General features: G+C 40.2%; 1 protein-coding gene across 5 annotated transcripts in view; it reads right to left on the bottom strand.

The window, feature by feature from the left end:
- The window catches only part of FBXW11 (F-box and WD repeat domain containing 11), a gene marked incomplete at both ends in the record, with an annotated part of 111,407 nt that extends 89,418 nt beyond the window's left edge, over positions 1 to 21,989 (bottom strand). For all 5 annotated transcript variants that reach the window (XM_084244128.1, XM_084244129.1, XM_084244130.1 and 2 more), the window contains one exon: positions 21,945 to 21,989. In XM_084244128.1, the coding sequence (XP_084100254.1) occupies positions 21,945 to 21,989 (45 nt within the window). The remainder of the gene's footprint in view (positions 1 to 21,944) is intronic.
- Positions 21,990 to 24,801: the final 2,812 nt, after the last annotated feature.

Raw genomic sequence — 24,801 nt, 5'->3', positions numbered from 1 at the left:
ATACCTAGGAGTGGAATTGCTGGATCATATGGAAGCTCCATCTTTAGCAGGCTGAGGAATCTCCACACAGCTCTCCATAGTGGTTGGACCAGTTTGCACTCCCACCAACAGTGCAGGAGAGTTCCTTTTTCTCCACATCCTCACCAACATTTGTTGTTGCTAGTTTTTTTAATATGTGCCATTCTCAATGGTGTGAGATGGTATCTCATTGTAGTTTTGATTTGCATTTCCCTGATTGCAAGTGATGTTGAGTATTTTTTCACGTGCCCATTGGCCATTTGCATTTCCTCTTTGGAGAAGTTTCTTTTTAGCTCTTCTGCCCATTTTTTGACTGGATTATTTACTTTGTTTTTGTTGAGTCTCATCTGCTCTTTGTAGACTTTTGTGACCAGTCCTTTATCATTAGTGTTGTGTGCAAAAATTTTCTCCCAATCCGTATCTCTTTGTTTTGGTTACTGTCTCTTTTGCTTTTTAATTTGATGTAGTCTCAGCTGTTTATCTTTGCCTTCACTATCACTGCTTTGGGTGACGCATCTTTAAAGATATTACTGACGTGTATGTCATGTAGTGTTTCGCCTATATGAAGGGATCATGCTCAGAAAAGTAAGCCAGAAAGAGAAAGAAAAATACCAGATGGTCTCACTCATAGCAGGAATTTAGAAAACCTAAATAAGGGACCAGGAAAAAGACTAATTATAATAAAGTAAAAATCAAAATCAACAAGCAACTATAATCCAGAAACACACTGGAGTGTGGGGTAATGGGGAGAGTAGGATCAAAACAAGGGGGGGGGAGAAATTGTATGGGGACTATAACCAAGATGAAAATGCATACATTGTGCAAAAATGAAAAAAGATGTAAAAAATATATAAAATAAAAAAATATGGTCCATAAGGATGACAAATGCTGCTGTTTTAAAAGCAGTTTACAAAACAACTTTATACATGAAAAACAAATATATGTGAAACATACATGAAAGAAGGTTACCAGATATTAATAGTAGTTACCAGAGGAACTTACTTGTTCTGTTTATTTTACACTTATAAATATGTTTTTCTACAGTAAAAATGACTTCCATAAAAGGAAAATAAAGTCCTTATTCAACAATTTTTTAACAGTTTCTTAATGTATCTTTAAACAAAGGCACTATTTGTAAATATATGGGGGGAGGGGAACAACCATGATCCCTACCTCAACCATTAAAAACAACTATTTTGAGATGACAGAAACAGGAAAACAGAATAATTTTCTTCAAGACCATAGAGCAGGCATTTTTTAAAGAGGTTTCACACACACACACACAAAAGCAGTTAACTATGAGGGAAAAAAAAAAACTGATAAACTGGACTTTATTAGAATTAAGACCTTCTCTCCATCAATATTAAGACATTGAAAAAAACAAGCCATGAAACAGCTGTTGTCTGCAATAAGTGTATCTGACAAACAATTCAGTTCCAGACTCCCATAAATCAATAAGAAAAATACAACTCAATTTTTTTGGAGGGTCAAAAGATTCTCTAAAGGGGATATCCAAATGGTCGATGGGCACATGAAGAAATTCTCAACATCATTTGTCATTAGGGAAATGGAAATTGAAACCACAGTAAGATACCACTTCCTTGTATCAGAATGGCTAAAATTAACTGACAATGCTATGAGCTGATGAGGATTTAGAACAAGTGAAACTCTCAAACACTGCCAGAGGAAGTATAAGAATATACAATCACTCTGGGAAAAAATCTGACAGTTACTTAAAAACTAAACATACATCTACACTCTATCCCAGCAATTCCACTCCTAGTGTACAGGTACATCTAAGAGAAAAGAACTGTCCAAACAAAAACTTGAACATAAATATTCATGTTTTTTACTCCTAACACTGGAAACAGCCCAAATACCTACTAGCAGGAGAACAGCATAAAACAAATTGTTGTATGTTCATATAATGTAATACTACTAAGCAATAAAAAGGAAAAAAACTAATACAAGAATAAACTAAAAAACATGCTGAAAAAAAATAAGCCACACATAGTAACAGCAGAGCATGTACGCTATATGATTCCATCTATATGAAATTCTAGAACACGCACAAATCTATTGTTATAACAACAGGTGCCCTAAGGCCAGGGGTTGTGGTAGAAGGACTGCAAAGGGGAATGAGGAGTTCTGTGGGGATAGAAATGTTCTTTATCTTGATTTTGACATTGGTTATATGTTCTCAAAATGCAAAAGTACATCTAAAATAAGTACCACCACATACCCATTAGAATGGCTAGCACTTAAAGGACAGATCAAACCAAGTGGTGAGTGGACCTCTCCACATTAGATGGGAGTGTAAATCAGCACAAACGCTTGGAAAACAGTTTAGCAGTATCTATAGATGATAACCATATGCCTATATACTGACCCAATAATTACATCCCTGGGTTTTTATGACTGACAGACCCACCTTAGAAGTAGTGTTCATTTACAGCAGTACCTCCTACCAAAAAATCACGGACTACACATGAAACAGAATGCACAAGAAAAATAAAAGAGCTGTTACAAACAATGCAATGGGTGAATTTCACAGGTGTGATAATGAGCAGAGGGAAAAACTCAAGAGTATATGTTGTATGACTGCAGTTACACAAAATCCAAAAACAGCCGTAACAAACCTGTTGTGAAAGAGACTAGATTAGACTTTCAGGAGGGTTTATTGACTGGGTGAGGCTTGAAATTGAAGAAGCACTGACAAGGGTTCTGGACATGGTCTATATCTTGATTTTGCAGATAGATGGTTATTCAGCATGGTATACACACATGTAAAAATTCACTGAGCTGTACATTTCACACTGTGTTCAATCTACATGTATACACTACACACACATACACACGCATACACAAACCAATCTGGAAGCTGTACACAGTAGTGAGGTGTGGTTTCTGTCCATGTGAATTGTGAGTCACTGTCACTCCCACTTGATCATTTACATGTTCTCCATGTCTAGCTCCCTTAGATTGTCTGAGCTGGGGTGCTACCAGATACTACTTGTAGTAATGACATTGGCAGTGGAAATGGATAAAGTCATGCCCCAACCAGTCAAGGCAGAATGGCAAAATACTAATTAGAAGTATAATGACCTTAATATAAGAGTAATTTTAAGTGTATAAGACAGGTCCTTGTAAATTCACTGTTCTATTTCCACCCCTTCCCTTCCCACTATCCTTTTGATTAGCCTCTTGCAGAGATTGTGGGAACACACACCACCAGCTCTGTAAAAGTATGTAGCATTACCAATATTTCTTTTGAAATGTACTTCCACAGTTATAAGAAAAGTAATTTTTTGAAAAAGATCACAATACAAAAATTCACTTTATAAACAATCGTCAGAAATAGGTCAGAGTAGTCACTTTTTTAATCAAAACATGTTATTTGTAGATAGCAAAATTAAACTTTATACAGTAACAACAATGCATAAAACTATTACTACTGCCTTCCAAAATTAACCCAACAGATTATAAAAACAATTGGTTAGCTTCCAGAAAAGAAAATACGAATGCAAAGCTTTTTCAAAAAAGGACTCCATGTTTTAGCACAGTTTGACTGTATTTTGTCAATATAAAAACGCACCCATGTCTGTCTATAGAATCTGTCCATTCTACATGTAAAATGTTTCATTTCCTCCAATTCCCATCTGTTACTTTGTCATTGCTTCCCTGGAATATTCTAAGTCTACTAATTAGGCTCCCTGCTCCAATTTTCCTGTTCCAGTGCATCCTCCAAACTACTGAAGGCCAGAGTGAGCCCTCTAAAGGACAGACCTTGTTCAAATTTGCATAGTCACCTCTCCTTTCAGACCACGTCTACCACCACTCTTACCTCTCCTGTAGGGATACCCATAGGGATCACAACCTCAAAAGCTTACAGAGCCAAGTAAGTAATAACGTTGGCCATGAAATTACAAGTGTTGAATCCAAAAGGGTGGCCACTACTCAGCTACAATTTCCAGGCAAAACCAGAAAGAAGTGTTTTGATATGAATTGTCTCAATTTTTAAAATCTGTGCAGACCAAATAAAATATATCTATGGAGTCTACCTAGTCACAGGCTACTAGTCTGTAATTTTTACAACCTAAGGGATAAAGTCCTAGATTCGGTTATAACATACTTGCAAATTTTTTTACCTCAGTCCCTTCACATAAGGTATATTCCAAAAATCCACAAAACTATTTATCCCTCCCAAAAAACAACATACACCATTGTTCTCAGTTACTTTTGGCTATGAAAGTGCTCCCCTGCTTCAAAACATCCATTTCTACACCTAATTTCTGCAAGCACCTCAAAAAAGTAATTTTTATAAATGCCCTTCATAAACTTCCTTCCTTTTCTAACCATACAACACTGTATACCTACCTACCTCTTTTCCTGATCTTTACCAGTTTTCACATTGTATTTTTTTAATGTAATACTGCAAAGTTTCTGGAAGCGAGGTACACATCTGACTTACTTCCGTATTCCCCTCATTACCAAGCAGTACGTGTTAAAGTACACATTGAATAATAAATAAAAGCTATTATCTGTCTATATATATAATGATTTGCACCTCAACTTGATGGCTAGTGCATTGATATAATTCCTTGGATCTTGAAAATCAGAAGGCCTAAGACTTAGGTTCAGAAATATGCATACCCGTAATACTGAATTTGAATCAGAAACAACATGAATTCATGGTTTTTTATAATTAATACTTCCTAGATCTATCCACTGGGAGGGTCTCGAAGTGAATGCAACCCAAAAGCAATGATTTTGGTTTCTAAATGTCATCCTCTACTCAAAGTAAACAGACCTTGGAGAAATGGCTGGTTATTGATATGCAAGTAAAGGAAAAAGCAAGAAAAATATGAAGACTAATGGGATCACATAAAAAAGCAACTACCTTGAAGGGGCTATTATTAGTCAAATCTTGAACAAACTGAACATCAATAAAGACTGGAATTCATTGCTAAAACACTGAATAAATAAAAATCCATGAGAGTGTGTATGGTGATACACAAAAGGAGAAAAAAAGGGATGACTTTAAACAACTAATGAATGTACATAGAACAGAATTAGAAAACCACATTTTTTTAACTCCTGGTGTAATAACTGATTTCAGGATTAGGATGCTGAAACCGCTGGGTGGAAGGCTGTAATGGAAGAGATTATTTACAAGGTACCAAAATACTGCCCCATAGATTCCTTTCTAATAGCAGAGTAGAAAATTATACCTTTATAATGAAGAGATCTGGCTCTTGTCACCTTAGCCAAAGGATCAAATTTAACATTACTCATAATGAGGTAACCTGTCATTAAGTACCTCCCAACATGACTCAATGAGAAGTACACTTCACACATGATGAAGCATTCTTGTCAGAATGTTTAACCTGACTACAATCAAGCCTCTCACCTAACTTCCAGTTTACAGGAAGTGTAGCAGCTAGAGAAACAAGTTAAATAACAGCATGAGGAAATACTCAAACAAGGAAAAATGCTGCACATCTTATTAAGACAAGTGAGCAGGACTTTTCCAAAATATCAATACAGGAGAAGAGAGAGATGGGTAGAGGAACTATTTCAACTGAAACGAAATTAAAGAGACATAACCAACACAAAATGTATTTTGTTAGGATTCTGAGGGAAATATTATAAAAGACATTCTTGGGACGATTAGAAAAAATAAAATGTAACTGAAAATTGGATATTGTACTGTGACTCTATATGTATGTATAAAATATATGATTATACATGGTTATATATCAGGAAATGTATATACATATGCATATGTTGGTTGGCTGGTTGTGGGGGGGTGGTTTAGAGACAATGAGGTAAATGTGTCTTGAGTCTGTCCTTATTTTAAGAGATACATGTCAATATGTTCATTAAGAGTAGAGCATCGTGTTTGCAACTTACTCTCAGTTTTTAACAAAAAGGATAGGTATTTGGAGAGAGAAGGACTGGAGAGGGAAAAGGGAAAGATGGGGGCAGGGAGGAAGGATGAGACTGAGGGAGGGAGTGAAGGAGGAACTCAGGGAGTAGCTGAGAAATGACCCAAACATGACAAAATATTAACACTATTGAGTCTAGGTGAAGAGAGTACACAGGTGCGTATTTGTACTGACTTTCCCCCCAATCTTCTGCACATACGAAAATTCTCATAATAATATGTTAGGGGGAAGGGGAGAGAGGAAAACAATTTGCAAGGCAAATCAGCTGTGAGTATAAAGTGTTGTTATATAACTGGAGAGCAATGTGGCAGTGCCTATCAGATTTTTAAAAGTCCCTATCCAGCGATGCTTACTCCTAAGAATCTGTCCCAAAGATAGACACTGCCACATGTGGAATGACATAAACACTAAGTTATTCTTTACAGCATTATGTGTAATAGCAGCATTATGTATAATAGCAGAAGTTTGGAAACAACCTGTATGTACATCAGTCCAGACTGGTTTCACTAATTATGGCACACACAATTAATCAGCATGCATTTTTTAAATTGTTTCTTTAAAGGATATGAGAGCTCTTTAGGAACTGGGATGAAATATGTCTTATTTTACAAAAAAATAATATCAAGATGCAGAATAATGTACAGTGCATACATACTCTTATGAAGGCTACACAAGAAAGTGGTGGGAGGGCCTCCCTGGTGGCCTAGCAGTTAAGTCTCAGGGCTACCACTTCTATGGCCTGAGTTTAGTTCCAGCCAGGGAGCTAAGCTCTCCAGTCTCGCCCACAGCTTCCCTTAGCAGTGTATTTCAGTGAACTACCTGTTCTGCTCCCCACTCTGTCTCTGGTGAATCCTCTCACCCTCCCTCCCAGCCTACACTCCAGTTCTTCTACACACACACAAAAAAAATGGTTGGAAATAGAGGGGACGGGAGACTATATACATTGTGAATTTTATGTCATAGGCACAAAGACATATATAATGTATTTTAAAAAGACATTTTAAGTGGGTCTCCCCTGGTGGCACAGGCGGTTGAGTGCCGCGCTGTGAAGATGTCCACAGCCTCTGCAGCGCCGGTTTGACACCAGTCGGCCAGCGAGGGTCCCACATGGTGCAGCAGACCTCTCCTGTCTTGCCCGCTGCTCCCCTCAGCAGTGTATTTCGTCAGTTGGCCTGTTCTGTTCCCTACTCTGTCTCTGGTGAATCCTCTCACCCTCCCGCGCATCTGACCTGTACCCCAATTCTTGTATAAATAAATAAATAAATCTTTTAAAAAAAGACATTTTAAGTATTGATGGACTGCAGTTATAACTAATTCTTCTTATCTCCATGTTTTCATCACCACAACCCACTTACTGTAGTACAGATATAGCTCACCTGGGAATAAAAGTGTGAAGTCAAGGGATAAGGTGAAAATAGCATATAGCAAACAACTGCCCCTAAAATTCCTTAAAGATATGACATACTGAACTGACTCACTGTCTCAATAACCCAACACAGCTAATTTTCACTCCAGCATTGGAACAGCTCACTGTTTCTTCAACCAACTAATAGAAAAAATAGCTAGCTTGTACCGAGCTAGGCCTCATAATGTTAAAAAGGTGTTTCTTTAAAATACCATAATCAGGGCCTCCTCTGGTGCGCAGTGGTTGAGCACTGGGCTGCCAAGCTGCCCTCAGCCTCTGCAGCGCCGGTTCTATCCCCGGCCACCAGCAAGGGTCCCACATGGCACTACAGACCTCTTCTCCCGCGTCCACTGCTCCCCTCAGCAGTGTATATCGTCAGTCTGCCTGTTCTGTTCCCCGCTCTGGCTCTGGTGAATTCTCTCACCCTTCCGCGCTTCTTGTACCCAGTGTTTGTATAAATAAATAAATAAATCTTTAAAAAAAAAAAAAGGTTAAAATCCATAATCATACTCCTCACAGCTAGATGAGAAGCATTCAGGAATTGAGACATATTGACTGAACAGATTTCTATTTCCCATCTCACACTTAAGCAGAACAGTCACTGTTTCTTTCCCTTGTTTTTGTCACCACATACATAAAAGTTGAATTTACTTAAATGTACATAAGATGGGTAGTAGTGACAACATGGAAATTTAAAAAACACATTTCAAAAACTATACCTGTATTAATTAACAAACCATTATACAGTGGAGGAAAAAAACCACAACTCAAACATAATGGGCTAATTGCTTACTGGGAACAGGTTGTAACAGAATTCCCAGGTGAAGATGAAAAGGAGAGCAAGTACACCTCTTGATTAACATCACATATGATCTCAAGTTCTAACCTTAGTTGAAGTCAACTCCTTTATATTGAATTTTCCATGCACTGATATATAGGCTCCCCCAATCTATACTCTCAATAATCATCTGACTCTATTAAGTTAGCTAACACTGACGTTAAAAGCTCCCAATCTTTCTATCACTGCTGCCTGGTGAGCTCCAGATCAGTATTTCTATTACATATTTCTCCTCTTAGAGGAATCACCCACAGGCAACTCAAATTCACTATAACTCAAACTAAACACATCCCTTCCCACCCCTCCCACCCAACATCTGTTGTTCTAGTATTTTCTAGCTTGGAAAAGAGAACAAAACCCATCCAGAATCCAAGACAAAAACCTTAAAATTCATACTATAGTCCTTCCATCTCCTACTCCTATAACCCAATCTCTCCCCAAGTTCTGTAGATCCCTACCACCTACATCTCTTTTATTTTTTTAAAGATTTATCTTTATTTATTTATTTTATTTATTTATACAAGCACTGGGTACAGTCAGAAGCGCGGGAGGGTGAGAGAATTCACCAGAGCCAGAGCAGGGAGCAGAGCAAGCAGAAGGAGCTAAGTACACTGCTGAGGGGATCAGCAGGTGGCAAGAGAGGTCTGTGCGCCATGTGGGACCCTCCTCCGGTGGCCAGGAGCAGCCAGGGATTGAACTGGCGCTGCAGAGGCTGCGGGCACCTTCACAACCCAGCACTCAACCGCTGCGCCACCGGGGAGGCCCCTACATCTCTTTTAATTGCATCCCACCCCATCATGCCACTGTCAATGCTTTGGTTTGTCATCTCTGCTCACTTCAACTAACTGGTCTCCCTGCGTCAAGTCTTTTCAACCTACATCTAGCACACACACGAAAAAATAAACTTCCTAAAATATTAATTCGTATACTCTTTCTGCATAGGAACAAAGGTATAAGAATAAGTCCCTAACTAACAATACATTAAGTTTAAAAAAAAAAAAAAAAGCTCATTTAATAACATGACGTGATGCAAAAAGCATGTAGCACCAGGTAATTTTTATGATTATTTCCTGTTCTACCATATATCATATAACCAAATAAAATAAACTAATACGCTACATTCTGATAGGAAGAGGCCACAGGAAAGCAAGGAAAATTCAACTGCCTTCTCAAAGTAAAAATGACCACAAAGTGGATCACCTGAGTTATAATGTCTTCTTAAGGAAAACAAAGGCCTTCCCAGACCTAAAAGTTAAGAGTACATTCAAGTTAAATATCTAAAATGAATGCTTTCATCAGAAAAGGATAAGGGAAGCAAAAGCTAGCAGAGAAACTAGAGGAAGAGGTTCTGCAATAAAGAAAAATCATCCAGGGCCTCCCCTGATGGCGCAGTGGTTGAGCGCTGAGCTGCGAGGCTGCCCGCAGCCTCTGCAGCGCCGGTTCATTCCCCGGCTGCTGATGAGGATCCCACAAAAAAAAAAAAAAAGAAAAAAAAAAGAAAAATCATCCACCCCTAAAGTAAGAGGCTGTGTCAGTCCTGGTGCAGCAAATCTCTCACTTCCCTGGTTGAATTTATGATATCTAAGCCGCAGAACTACAATCTGAGGTGGCAGTTAATGTCTATCTACAGGAAAAGACTATTCCAATCATTGGACTTGAGTTTTCATGTCCCTTTAACTCTTGTTTCATGTCCCTTTAACTCTTTAACTGGCATATAAATTAGGACCTCGTAAGCAAAACTATCTATGAGAAAATTTACCCTCATCATGCCAACCAACATGCACATATCATTCTAAATAAACCAGAATTTGTCTTGTAAGGCTGGTTAATGAAAGTCCAACCCTGGGATAATAAGTAGCTTTGAACATGCTAGCCAGATGAGATTTCTAAAATGATTAAGCCAAGGGCTAGACCTAGGATGAAGGTTAATTCCAAAGCTACACACGCGGCTATTTAAGGGTTAAATTTAAATTAATTAAGTTAAGATTTAAAATTTATTTCCTCAGAGAGTCAGATTTCCATCATCACAAAAAGTTCTATCGAACAGCACTGGTCTGGAAGACAACCTCACACTAAACCTGTTGTCAATCCTCTTGAGAAACTGAGAGTGAGCTCTGGCTAGCTAACAAAGACTGAGAGCCAGAATGTTTTCTGTAGAAAGTAAGAAAAAAACAGATATGCAATAATTTTCCTTTTCCTTTGCAATGGTTTCTTGAAGCTAGAATATATAGTGCTCATCTTCAGGATCTCTGCCTCTCTTACCACTCAATATTCCAAGCTAAAGTCTGTGTAGTACAGAGGTTAGAAGCACATTCTCAAAGCCAGATTGCCTGGATTCATATCTCATCTTTGTCTCTTAACTATTACTAGATGTGTGACCTTGAACATGTCACATAACTTCTCTATCCTTCAGTTTCCTCATCAGTGAAATAGAAATAATGGCACCCACCTAATGGATTACTATGAAAGTTAAATGAGTTTATACATATAAAGTGCCCAGAATCATGCTCAATACAGGGTAAGGGCCTGGTGTTAACTACTATTATTTCTACCATTACAACAAGAAGGCAAATATGAAGTATGTTCACCTAGAGGAAATATTAACAAGTATAAAAGAAGTAAACTGAAAGAATAATCACAAAATCAGATTGCCAGTCTATGATAAAAAGAAATGCTTTAAATATTAAAGGCAATGGGTAATATGGAGAAAACATAAAATACCAAAAAAAAAAAAAAAACCTGTTTGCAAGAGAGTTGTCTGACAATGTCTTACAAGGCTGATAAACCACAAGTCAAAAGAAGTCTACATAACAAGTAACTGAGACATTTAAATAACCAATAAAAATAAAGGAGGAACTGAGAAGATACAAGTTTGAGTTCACTAGAGCAATGACACTTCCCAGTATAAAATATGCTTTAAATTTGAATGTGTTGACTCTCTTATACTTCCTAAGTTACTTATGTTCACTTGATGAACTCAACAAGTTTTCATTTTAAGTAAGGAGAGCATCAAATATAATTAAAGTACCATGCCAAACAGCAATCCAGCATGTGTTCTCTGAACTGAAGCTTACTGTGGAAAATCGCAACTTGCTCCGGCAGATGGGCAATTTGAAAATATGAAGACACACATACCCAGCTTAGAGCACGGCTCTGCCAATTAATAGCTAGATGACCCTGAACAACCTGCACTGACTTAATGATCATGAACTTCATTTCATTATCTGTAAAATACAGGAAAACTGATGTGTCAGTAAAATAAGAAATTTATGTCACGAGCCTACATCAGTGCCTGACACTCAGCAGATGCTAAGTGTCACTATACTGCTGTTGGCAATATCCTCCAAAGGGCGTAAGCATAACAAAAGACCACCTCTTTACATATTAGCTACAAAAAAAATTCTTTGACCAGGTATTAACTAGAAATCATGTGATAATGCCTCAAATTTTTCAATTGTTTTCCTTATTTTACAAGCTATTCCCTAAACAAAAACCCCTTGTTTATTGTATTCCCTGTTAGACTATGGCTATATATTCTACACTAGGCTTCTTACACTTAAAGTTTTCACTAGCAATTATGCTACATAATCCTTGCTAAGCCACACCCTAATCATGAACACAATATCTAACATTTCTTCCAATCCCTATTAATAGAAAAAAGTAAAGAAATTTTGTTTTTCACGTTTCTTTCAATGAGTTGAGTTCCACATAACAAAATAATACAGGGTAATTGCTTACCTGGAAAATATTTTGTACTTCAGATCCACCAATCCAGAATGAATGGGGGTATTCCCTTTCAGACTAGTCTGAGAAAAGACAGCAGTCAAGCAGCTTCCAAGATTCTTTCCGTTTACTGTATCCAGCTTTCTTCAACAAAATCCCAAACATGCACTTCGGTAACTGTTGAAAGACAGAAAGCAATCCATACACCCACCATGGCACCAGCGGCAAAGGACAGCCACCAGCAGATGGAAGGCAGGGTCAATGGAGTGGTGGATCTGAGGCACAGAAAAATTTAACCCCTGAGCCAGCTATGTGACAAAAAAGGTCTTCCTTCACCTCTGAGTTAAGTGAAGGATAAGAAATGCTACACAGCAAAGCAGGAAACATCCCTAATATTATTATTTACTCATGATAAAAAGCATGCAATTTCCAAATGAGAAAAGCTAAAAACTTAACTCTACGTTCCATATGAATTGTCCCAGACCATTCAACTGCCATACACTACTTTCTTAGCCATTTTCTAAGACAACTCCTCCTCCACCATTACAAAAAAATTTGTCAGACATACAAATGAACAATATGGGAGGACTCAGATATCTGCCAATAAAGACATTTTATTTAAGCACTTAACAAGAAATCTTCTAGTTTGCTACAAATAAGACATCAAATCCGCATATTTGCCAAATCCTCAAAACTTAGCTGAAATACAGTCCATTTTAAAATACATGACATAATTTTAAGCAAATTTCTCATTCAATTTTCTCCCTTATTTTCTTGGTGAGCCTTGCTAGAGGTTTGTCTATTTTGTTTATTTTTTCAAAGGCGAACTTCTAATTCAGAAATAAAGGCCAATCCCTGGCAGGGACCAGTTATAGGGTAAACTACGGAAAATTAAATAAACACTAATAACCTTTAAATACATAGCCCATTTCACATTGTATCAACATTCTTTTACAACCCTATCAACTTTTCCATTAGACTGCAAGTCTCAAAAAAATTGTGACCAACAAAAAGGCTACTTCAACAGAAGGACACAGATAAAACTTGCTACTTTTTCAATTGCCACATGACTGCCCAAATGTCCCTGTAATTATTACAATACCTATCTTCACTGAAGGGCTACTCATGGACCCTTTACAGTCATTACCCATATTTAATTCTCAAAAAAGATGAGCAGAAAGATCTTCCCCAAATCCCACAAGCACTATGTATCCACGTGCCCCTTCAAGAAAACACTGCAGTCCCCCAAGTGCAAGGATTACAAAGGGAGGATTCCAGGGGCAGAAGAAACCAGACTTTATTCTCAAAGGTGCTAAAATAATTAACATACAAATAGAGAACTACAACAATACAGAAGAGTAAACAGTTCAGCCCCCTCCCCCACTAAAAAAAATACAACTCAACCAGTTGAGCCATTCTCAAAGGGCCAGCTCTCCTAGATCTTGTCACCTAAAAAAATTTTTTATTAACAAAGAGTCATGCAATTCTAAGGTTCACCATACTGATGCTAAAATACTATATTATTTATAACGATGCTCAAGTAGGGCCTCCCCTGGTGGCACAGGCTGTGAAGCTGTCCACAGCCTCTGCAGCGCCGGTTCGATCCCGGCCGCCTGGCCGGCAAGGGTCCCACATGGCACAGCAAACCTCTCCTGTCGCACCCGCTGCTCCCCTCAGCAGTGTATTTCGTCAGTTGGCCTGTTCTGTTCCCCGTTCTGTTTCTGGTGAATCCTCTCACCTTCCTGCACATGTGGCCTGTACCCCGGTTCTTGTATAAATAAATAAATAAATAAAATCTTTAAAAAAGAAAACTTTAGGGACCTCCCCAGTGGCGCAGCAGTTGAGCGCTGGGTTGCGAAGCCGCGCGCAGCCTCTACGACACGGGTTCGATTCCCAGCTGCTCCCCAGCCACCGGAGGAGGGTCCCACATGGTGCGCAGACCTCTCCTGCCGCCCGCTGCTCCCCTCAGCAGTGTACTTCGGTCCTTCTGCCTGCTCTGCTCCCTGCTCTGGCTCTGGTGAATTCTCTCACCCTCCTGCACTTCTGGACTGTACCCAGTGCTTGTATAAATAAATAAATAAATCTTAAAAAAAAAAAAAAAAAAAAAAGAAAACTTTAGGAAAGTTTAAAAAAAAAATGGTGCCCAAGTAGTCTGTGTACGTAGTAACAAAGATTATGTCTATGGACAAGGAACCTCAAATCCAGTTGAAACTAAGGGATTTTTAAATCCCAAGATTTCTTAATAGTCCACAGGCAATGATTAAAGATGTTCTTGGTTTTTCACATAGTAGGCAAAAGCAAAAGAAGTGACAGAAAGACCAGTGTGTGACTAACCTTACCCTAACAATCAGATTTTGGGAAAAGCTGCATACCCACAACTTAAGAGGTCAAGCAAATAATGAGTGCTCAAGTTTTTCCCACTACATATTACTCTGGAGCCTAAGAATATATTGGAAATGCAATTTTTATAGAGGTAGCTAGTGCGCCATGACTAGTAGTTAACTGATAAAGAAATATACTCTGCTTTTCAAATAATTTACCGTTCTGACCAAAATGCAGAACAGTCATAACAAATCATAACCATAATAATTTAAAAGACTCATTTCTGAAACTCTTGAATCATGAGGCCTTTCCCCTATATTGGTGAGTTAATTTTCCCCCTTCCCTTCAAATAAACATTTATTGAATGCCTAATTAGTGGCAGCCTATGCTAGAGATATAAAGATTTAACAGATGCCAGGTCAGGAATGCAAGAACTGAGTTCTTCCTGTTCTCTGCCCCTTTCTCTTTCCTAGAACCAAATATATGTTATTAGTTCTCAAAAATGGTTAAATGTTCTCAATTTAACTCTTAAAAATAAAAGTTATTCAAGTTCCTTTTTCTCTAGAGTTCTCATTCAATTTTTCTTTTTCTTTGTGGAACAGAGGATACTTAGGAGAATGGATTCCTATCTTCATTACTTACATTTGTATATCTCTACTGATAAACTTTTTCTGTCAAGTTTGGTCTTCATATTGTCTTCAATGTTGATGAACCCTGAGAGGGAATTTCCTAAAAATGCTTCCTGCTGACATCACTGGAAGTCTGCAACCTTTGAATTTTGTTAAAATGAGATCCAGGTTAGAGATACCCTACTGGCCCATCAGGTCCTTCCTGGTTTGTCTCTCTTTTGCCTACAAAGACAAACTTCCTGTTAGGCAATTGTGATTAGCAGAAACTTAGTTAACTGAGGGTAACAAGCATATTCTGGACCAACAGGTTTTTTCCCCCTTTGTCAACTAATTCAATGAACAATACAACTCAGAAGGAAAGCTTGTATCAATATTCAGTGCTTATTCTGTTAAAGGTCAAAATCATCAGCTTTGCTAAACCATGAATAAGGACTTAAAAATCATAATTTCCTAGCCTAAACTGATTAAACATGCCACAATGCTTAATGTTTACATGAACTAATGACCAGTCTCTACCAAGATACCTAAAACAGGTCTGGGTGGGTTTAATTTAGGGTTCTTTGTAACTGTAACAGTGCTTCCCAGATTTCCAAGATAATACTGGTTCTATGACTTTATTATTTCCCCCAAAGTTGCCTCATTAAAAGTATGGCTAAAAACAACTGTAAAACTTCACAAACCAATACATGCACAGCTCAGGGAGAAAAGTTAAAACCTTCACACCATCTGTCTTGATTTTGCATTACAAAATTTGATCCCTACATGGGAAAGTTAGTACAGCAAGCGGTTGCTGAGAGACAAGCCTCTGCAAGGCCCTTTTACACAGTATCTCTCATAATCCTCCCAACAACTCAAAGCAGTACCTACTACTCCATCCTCTTAATTTCACAGATACTGAAATTGAACCACAGAAAGGTTAACATTAAGGTCACAGAATGGGGATAGAAACCAGGTGTTTAAAGCCCATGCATGCCCTTTCTGCCACACCATGCTTCTCTAAGGTCATAGAATCCTTAGCACTTATTGACTGTTTGGCAAGTTCACAGATAAAAAGGGAACTTGATTTCCTCAATATATGGCTATCAACCACTCTCTGGGATGTGTGTAAATGAATCCATATAGTGTATAAAAAGTCTGTAAATAACAGTTAAAAGCTCTATGAATGTCCGTGTGCCACACACCAGCCTCCTCTTCTACCTTACCAGTCTTTCTCCATTCATCTACACCTTGGTCTTAAGGTTATCAAAAGGAAATCTTAAAAAGGTTTCCTTCACAGCATTAAAAAAAAAACAACAACCCAATGTTAATTTAAATCAATAAATACCTATTGAGTACCCAAGTGCTCAAGGTTGTAAAAGGACTCAAAGCACAATCAGATATAGCCTCTGGAGAGGAAGTTAAAACAGATCACAAGTCTTTATGATAAACAGGAAGGTATGATAAGTCCCATAGTAATTAGGAACAGATTGTTAGAATTAGTGATTGAGTTGAAAATTTCCAGAAAAAGAGGATGGTTAAGATATTGGCAAAAGGCAATAATACATGCAAAGAAATTTTTAACTCAATGCTTACAGAACACTTACTATAAAAAAGCACTGAAGAGTTTATAATTCAGTAAGGGACACAAACAGGAAACTACAAGCCTGAAATAAGTCAAATGCTCCAAGATAAATACAAAGTGCCAGAATTCATTCTTTTCATTTAACAAAGAGTATCATGTAGGCAGTACTATAGTTATAAAAATAAAATGGTATCAGTCACCACAATAGAAATTGACAACAGTGGCATCTAAGTTGTGTTTTGCTTGTGGACAGGACTCTTATCAGCCTAAATGGAAGAGCAGATTACTGAGATTTGAACTAAGCTGATTTGGCCAGACAGCCAACTATTAGATCCTTTCCATAAATATCTGTAGTTTTCAATACCTGGGTTTAAGTCAGTTCATATCAGTGCTGACAAAGGAAATAGTGTGAGCAGAATCTAAAGAACCATAACCTTCCTCACCACAGTGACTAGAATATAGAGCAAAGGAACAACGTGGAAAGGAAAACTGGAAGGTGGGCTTATCATTGGAATAAGTAGTGCTTGAAATGCTTTCCTTACCTTAAGAGTATAAATATCACCAGGTGGAACCTGGGGTCCCAGGTACATCATAGCACAGAAAAGTTGTTTCTAGAATTCAGAGGCTCAATTACACTATTCAAGGGGATATATATGCTGTTCTATGAATGTGCTAGTTTGTCTCCCACTCTGGCTCTTTCTGAGTAGAGCAGTCAGGGACCAAGAGCTCACTGATGATGTGCACGATCATGGTTATCCTTGAGAATTCTGAAAGGACACTTAACCTACTCAAAAATCAGGGGTAAAAATTTTGTATTTGAGCCACAGTCTCTTCAAGCAGGTCCCTGAAGTCTTAGAAAGATGTGTTTTCTTTCTTTGGGAACTTACTTAAACTTTCATCGATTTAATCTGCATTGGGCACTTCAAGAGAGGTAGTTGAGGATAAGTGACAGTGACAAAGTAAGCTCCAATTTCTTAAAGGGGTCACTAAACAGTCCCACTTCACTTAGAAAGCCAGTGACAGAATGGGCAAAAAGAGAAAAACTCTCAAGAGCTTGACTTACCAGTTCCTTTCATCTCCCTGGCCTTGTGTCCTACTTTTACTGTTTCAATAGCTCTAAATATAATATCTATATCTTCTTAATAACGTTCAATATATTTTTACCTATATTACATCAACAAATAACAGTCACTGAAAGATAACACAAAAGGGAAATGACTCACTCAAGGTCACTTAGCAAAGAAGGGGTCCATTCAACAGTTAACAATAGGGTATAAACTGCCCATTCATTGTCTAAAGGGGAATGAGGGGGAGGGAGAGATGTGCTTACATCCAGAGGGGCCGGGGTTACCTTTACTAAACTTTTTTGTTTTTAAAGATTTATTTCATTCATGCATAAAAGAGCTGGGGTATAGGCCAGAGGTGGGGGGGGAGGGGAATGAGAGGAATTGTTAGGGGGAAAAGGATGTCCCAAAGCTAATTCCATATAGGCTTTGTGGACTCCACCCCCACCCCAGGTCAAAGTCAAAGACACTGGGAACTCCAAATCCCATCACCACCAAAGGGAAGGTGGCTGGGACCTGAGGGTGGGGTTAAGCAGCCAGGTGGATAGAAAAGGCAGACACGTGGGCTTTGGGGATCCCCCATTTTTGGCTCTCTGCCAGCACGCAGGTCTGGCCAGCTCTGAGAGTGACTTTGGGTTTCCAGGTCCTCCTCGGATCAGGTAGGACGCATTAAAGACTTTATTTCCCTATTTTCTCCCTGAGTTGTACATTTTCCTTTTCTCTTGTAAATAAACCTTTTATTAACCTTTTGTGTGTGTCTGTAGTAGAGTATTCATAAGTCCCAGTCCCTTTAAAGCGCGTGGGTGAGGACCCACAGCCAGGAACCCGTTTAATATCAGGGTTGCTCTATAACAGATTCACCAGAGACAGAGTGGGGAGCAGTGGGCAAGACCGGAGAGGTCTGCTGCTGCACCATGTGGGTAGCTCCCTGGCCAGGGATTGAACTCCGTGCTGCAGTGGCTGCCAATAGCTTGAGAGTGCTGAGACTTAACCCCCTGTGCCACCAGGGAGTCCCCCTTTACTAAACTTTTAACATTAGCTTCTACTATCTTCTAACAGAAAGAACTAATCAACCTTTCCCAATTAGCAACTTTGGGTGCTTTTTAGTAATGAGTCCCTGACTATCAATTTATTTTCCTAACTCAAGCATGGGATAAAAAAAGTAGTTTTCATTCTTTCCAGTGAAAGCCACCGCAGAAGACATAGCCTGGAGAACACTGTATACAATTTCCAAAATGGGCTACTATTTTCCCAGCTCATTAATAATAAAGCTGATCTTACTGAGGTCAACAGTTGCAAAAGAGCCCTACAAACTAGTTATAGTACTGGACCAACGTAAGGCCATGACAGTCATTTGGTGATTAAATTATTCACCATCAGCAATTGTAAATTCAGTTGTCTGAATCATGAGTAGACAGACAGATAATCTGTATTAAAGACTGAACCCTATGCAGTAGGTTTTAAGAACAAAGATGCCCCCCCCTTAATGGGGATTATGATTATATTTTGGAGATTTAATTATTCTGCTTTCACCAAGCTTATTTCTTAGCAAAGTTATCAAATGCGCCAGGGAATAGGGCCTCCCCTGGTGGCGCAGCGGTTGAGCGCTGGGTTGCGAGGCTGCCCACAGCCTCTGCAACACCAGTTCGATCCCCGGCCACCAGCGAGGGTCCCACCAAAAAAAAAAAAAGCGCCAGGGAATAAACGGAGAAAGACCTAAAATCAAAGAAGGCAGAGTTGAAGATTAAGAAATTAGAAAGAAGTATCCAAGTAAACTGTTTCCTTTCTTTAATACATTAAGCTCTAGAATATCAAATGAAAGATACCCTGTTAATAACCATGAAGTACCAAACCGGTACAAGCAGCACAATGACAAATATTTGAGTACTGGCTGCTGACTCATAAAAAAAAAAAAAAAAAAAAATCAAAATATCATAAGCTTAAAACCCTTCCCCTACCTCCAATCATGTTATTCTGAAACCAGTGTAAAAAAATTTTTTTGACCTAGTTCTGGAAACTGTTATTAAAATGCAATGAGTACTAAAAAACACATGCAATTAGATTTTAAGGCAGTATCATTTCTACATCTGATACTGGATTTACTAAATAGGTATCTGTACAATCTACCACACTAAAATACTTATGTTTATGAAAAGGGTTGCCTCAGAATCTTGACTGGTATCAATCACTCTTGAGGGATTATCAAAATCTGTATATATGAAAAGTCATTTTTAAAAATAATCTAGATAGCTACTAAACTCTGTTAAATTTTCTCCGAACCCCAATGTGTTATGTCCCAGGAAGACAGAAGTATCTTTTCAGATCATAGATAAGCGCAATCATGGAAAATCAAAACTTTTTTATAACTTATATAAGCATAGAAAGTCAGTAAATTAAGGCCAATGATTTTTTTTTAATATAGGTAGTCATTCAGAGACAATGAATAGGTTATATATCTTCTAATTCCTTTGAAAATAAAGACTGAGGGTTTTTTTAAAAAAATAAATGGAAATGGAAGGCGCACAAAACAGGCAATTTCAAAGAGGTACCAAGTTATAATTTCTCCATATGAAGTTTCTCCTGTTAAAAGTACATGTATTGTACATCCATAGAAGTATGTACTATATGTAATTCCACTTAAGATATTTTACCAAAATAATCCACTACAAGATCTGCAAAAAATCAAAAGCTTGACTATACTTATCATAGTTTGATAAGCTATGCTGAAAAGGAAAAAATATTTAATAAATGAAAATAAAATAACCCACAAGTGGCAGTATCCCTTAGGAAGCAAAGGTGGGTATTCCTACTCCCACACATGCACATGCACCCGCGCACGCGCGCGCGTACACACACACATATACACACACACACACACACACAGAAAATGCCAGGGCTTTTCTCCCCCCTTCGTTTTTAAGAATGCTGGAGAAGTCTAGTTCTGTGAATTATGCAAAGGGTAGCAAATATTAAACTGCCTCTGTATTTATGCCACCATACTTCCATTTTTAAAACATGCATCTCAACTCCCTAGATACCATCATCCACAGACGCCATGCAGTTATCCAACAGACTTTCAGTGTCACCATTTATTATTTATAGCATTAAATGGGGGAAGTGGCTCTGATGTCACCGACCCTACCCAGTGGAATCACTGACTCAATAAACATTTCACACTGGAGAAAATCTGCTTAGGAAAACATTTTGCTGGGTTAAGTAGATTCTTTCACCTTTCCTCTCAACCCTGAGGTAGAAGTTGTTACTGTATTAGGAAAGATACAAAGAAACTGTCAAGGTTTCCACAGGAAGAAACCCTGGGCTAGTCCATTCGCTGAAGCAAAGACTTCCTCCTCCCAACTCTCAAGAGCCCAGTTTGATTTCCCTAACGTTCACATTGGCAGGTAATAGCTGCCATATTTCATTCCTTCCACCAAATCATCCGCCAAGTAGCAAATTCTTGGCTTTTACTCGCCACATGGTCCTGTTTCTAAAAACCCCTCTTGGCTCCAAGTCCTAAGACGGAAGAGGGTTGGGGTGCTCACAGGGCCAGGGAGTCTGGCCTGGCTACCAATGATTTCTAACACAACAGTGATCCTTACCCCAGGAGCCTAGAATTCGCCCCCCCCCCTTTTTTTGGAGATGAACTAGCGATAGTGAAGATTATCCTCCCCCTCCCTCCCAACCCCCTCCCCCCACTTCCCAAAGCAGCTCTGGAAAATGTGAAGTTACGATTTCCCTTTCCTAGGAGACGGAATCCAGAGCACCTGGGGCCTTGCTATGCAAACATCCCTCCTGGCCGAGTAGGAAACCCTTTGTCCGAGAAGTCGGACATCACAGGGGCCCCGGACAAGAGGCCCGTCTATCCGTCACAGCATCAAATCCTAAGTTCCCCACCCCCAGCCCAGTACGGCCTATCTCGGCATCCAAACAGTCAAGCCCTAGGTCGGGAAGCGGGTGCTGAGACCCTTCTAGGGCGCGGAGGCCGAGGCCCTGACCGATCTCCTCCGTACCCCCTTCCACCATCATCTCACTCGACCCGAGTGGGGCTTGCCAAAGTGGTGCAGGCCTGGGTCTGAGAAATAGAGGAGGACAAAATCCCCTCGGAAGAGAAGGAAAACAAGATGCTAGAGCGAAGATGACCCAGGGCCACAGCAGAAGCGAGCGAGGGTCGTCCGAGAAACTGACCCGGAGACAGGCGAGGGGAAGGGCGGAGAACGAGGGGCACCGAGGGGGCCGGGCTCAGACCGGCCTGAGATCTCGAGGGATCCGGAGGAACCGCGCTGGGCCCGAGGCCAGGGAAGCCAGGGGGCCCAGGTCGGGGCCGTGGCGGCGGGGAAGGGCCAGGGCCGGCCTCGCGCCGGACGTTGAGGTGGGCAGGCCCGCCCGGGGCCGGACGGACAGACGGAAGAGCGGACGGTCCAGCGGGCCACACTCACCATGAGCTCGATGGTCTTGTCCTCAATCACCGAGTCGGGCTCCATGGCGGCCCCGGCGGCCCCGCCTCGCTCTCCCCGCGCAGCAGCGAACGGCCCGGGCGGAGGAGGCGACGGCGGAGGCGGTAAAGGCGGAGGCGGCTATCGCACCCACTCTAGCTGCCAGCCCGCCCGGGCCGCCGGCAGCTCCGCCCTCCCCCTCGGCGAACGCAGTAAGCAGGGCGGGGACTACAGCTCCCAGCAGGCGCCGCGGGCCCAGCAGGGTGTTATGGGAACAAGAAGTCCACCCCAGACTAATCTCTCCCGGCGGTCCGAAGCTAAATTCTAAGCAGAAAGTACTACTGGGCCGTGAATGAAGGATGTGCAGAGCAAAAGAAATATGGGATCGCATAAGGTAGAGCCTCGGGAGCGCTAGGACTACATTTCCCATAAAGCCTTGCGCGCGGATTCTCCTTCCGGCTAGTCTGTCCTGACTTCCTGGCAGCATAAGGCTACCCAGACCCGGACGGAAACTCCGAGGCAACTCTTTACTTGTCAGAGTACCTGCGTGTGCGACGGGTTTCCGCACATGCGCAGTCGGTGACCGCAGTGCCCACTCCAAGCGTAGGTAGCGGAGCCTGACTTTGCGAGCGTCTGGGGATAGGGGAAGATGTTGAAGACAGGTGGGTTCTAGGTGCGTTAGAAGGGCATGGTCTTGGGGCCCGTGTGTGGGAGGGGGCCAGCGAACGAAAGAAGCTTGCTCAAGGGAGGAGATTCCTAGAGAGGATGGGCATCCCCGAAGTGAGTGGAGATTTAGTTGGGGGAAGGTTTATGGAGGGGAGTTGTGCTCTGTATGCCACACGAACTGGGAGCAGCGGAGACATGAAAGGGAACCTGCAAGATTGAGCCCCTCATTCATTTGTTCGTAAATGCTTTTTTAAACTTCCATCCTTTCCCGGCTACCTAAGTACTGGGAATTAGCTGTGAACATGGCGTCAAGTCCTCTGCTCTGGTGGGATTTCATTCTAGTGGGGGGGAAAGTAGACATTAACCAAAAGAGTGGTAGGTAGTAAGGAGAAATACAGCTGGGCTAGATTTCTCCTGGTGAACTCCACCTCCAACTCTCAGTGAATTTTGTCAAGTCTGTCCATGTCTTCTAACCAAACAGCACCAGGGACACAGTGATAATTGAACAGGTGGGGTATATATTACTGATTGCAGTGAGGAAGGAGGCACACTGTGAGGAACTGTGGGACAATTCAGTGAGAGTTGATAGATGATTTGGAGAAAAGGTTTAAGGAAATAGAGGACTTTACTTTGGATTATATGCTGTCAGTAACTGGAGATAATTCTGTGACTGGGCATCTCAGTAACTTTCCTGGAAGAGACTGCGTTTAAAACTGTGAATGGTTTGGAAAAAAGAAAAACAGCATCCCCTCCTGTGCACTAAGAGCGGAGGATGTTTAGGGTTTGGGGTTATTGCTCATGTTTTAATCGCGTTCAGACCACTAAGGAGTGGTCTTGTTTTTGTCTTGCTCTATCAGGATCATAGAATGGCCATGTTTGATGTTTACGTTCTGTGAAATTATGGTCAACGAGAGAAAACAAGGCCTAGCTAAGAAAGCAAGGCTATCTAGTAGCATAGCCTGGCTGATGGTACCAGACCAGTTTGCAATTATCAGGGGCTGCTTTTCACTTTCTCAATATGTTTTTTGCATTTTTTGCACCTGAAAAGCAAAAAGGACTAGATGACCTAGAAATCTTTCCATTTCCATGAACCAAATTACTGCAGTAATGTGTATACATGCAGAACACGGTGTAAGTTCCCTGCGGGTAGAGTTTGAAGTTTCATAGTCTTTATCTGGTGCTACCCACCAGGGGAATTGAAAGAAAAACAATGGAAAGAAAGAACCCAGAATTTGAAAGTTTTTACCACTAAATTGCTATCTGAATTATATCAAACCCCTTTCCCTCTCTGGACCTTGAGACATTCATTAGAAAAAAAGTTGGTTTAGAATAAGTGACCTCTATTTCAGTTAGCTATTGCATCATAATAAACTACCCAAAGACTTAGTAGCTTAAAATAACGATGGTTTATTTTTACAGTTGTGTGGGTTGACTGGCCTCAGCTGGGCCCACACAGCTGAGGTTACTCATGGGGCCTCAACCAGCTGCGAGCTCATCAAAACAGCTTCTCATCCTCTATAGCCGCTATTCTCCACCTGGCTTCTAATCATTGAGGCTTCTAATTCATGCAGAAGCTTCCAAGAGGACAAGACCCAATGAACAAATGCTTAGCAAGCTTTTGATTGCATCGCACTTTCTATGTCCCATTGACCAAAGCAGTCAGATGGTTCATTGGACGCTGCTAATGTAACTAAGACCTTCTGAGTTTCCAGCACTTTCCACTTCACCTAGCATGCAAAGCTAGGGTAGATGTACTATCCAAATATGTATGTTTATCTACAACATCTTTTCTGCTGTTTGAAAATTTGACATCTGAATTTCCTGCTTCTCTTGAAAAATTAACTCTCTGACTATATTGGGTCTGCACTGTGATAATATATGAGAGTTAAGTAGCAGCTACAGGTAGTCTTTAGATTTCTACTGTTGCCATCACTCCCTGTTGTCATATCCGCGTGATTCACTTTTAAATTGTGTGCCTAGCCCATGTTAATATTTGAGTTTGCAACCATTGGTGTTAGAGCTGTAATGGGGATGACTCAAAGTCTCTGTCCTTTTATTAAAACCATGTCACCTTAAGAAAAAAAAAATACTAATATTATTGGATCAAATTCCAGGAGCTCAGGGGGATTAAAAGTCATGCGTGTGATAGAGTTCTTCCCCAAGCTGTATGAGAGGCAAGCTGAGCCAAGACCTA

The sequence above is a fragment of the Talpa europaea genome (genome assembly GCF_964194135.1).
Source record: "Talpa europaea genome assembly, chromosome: 9".
NCBI lineage: Eukaryota > Metazoa > Chordata > Mammalia > Eulipotyphla > Talpidae > Talpa > Talpa europaea.
The sequence above is the reverse complement of the archived record's forward strand: the minus strand, read 5'-3'. Positions and strand labels throughout refer to the sequence as shown.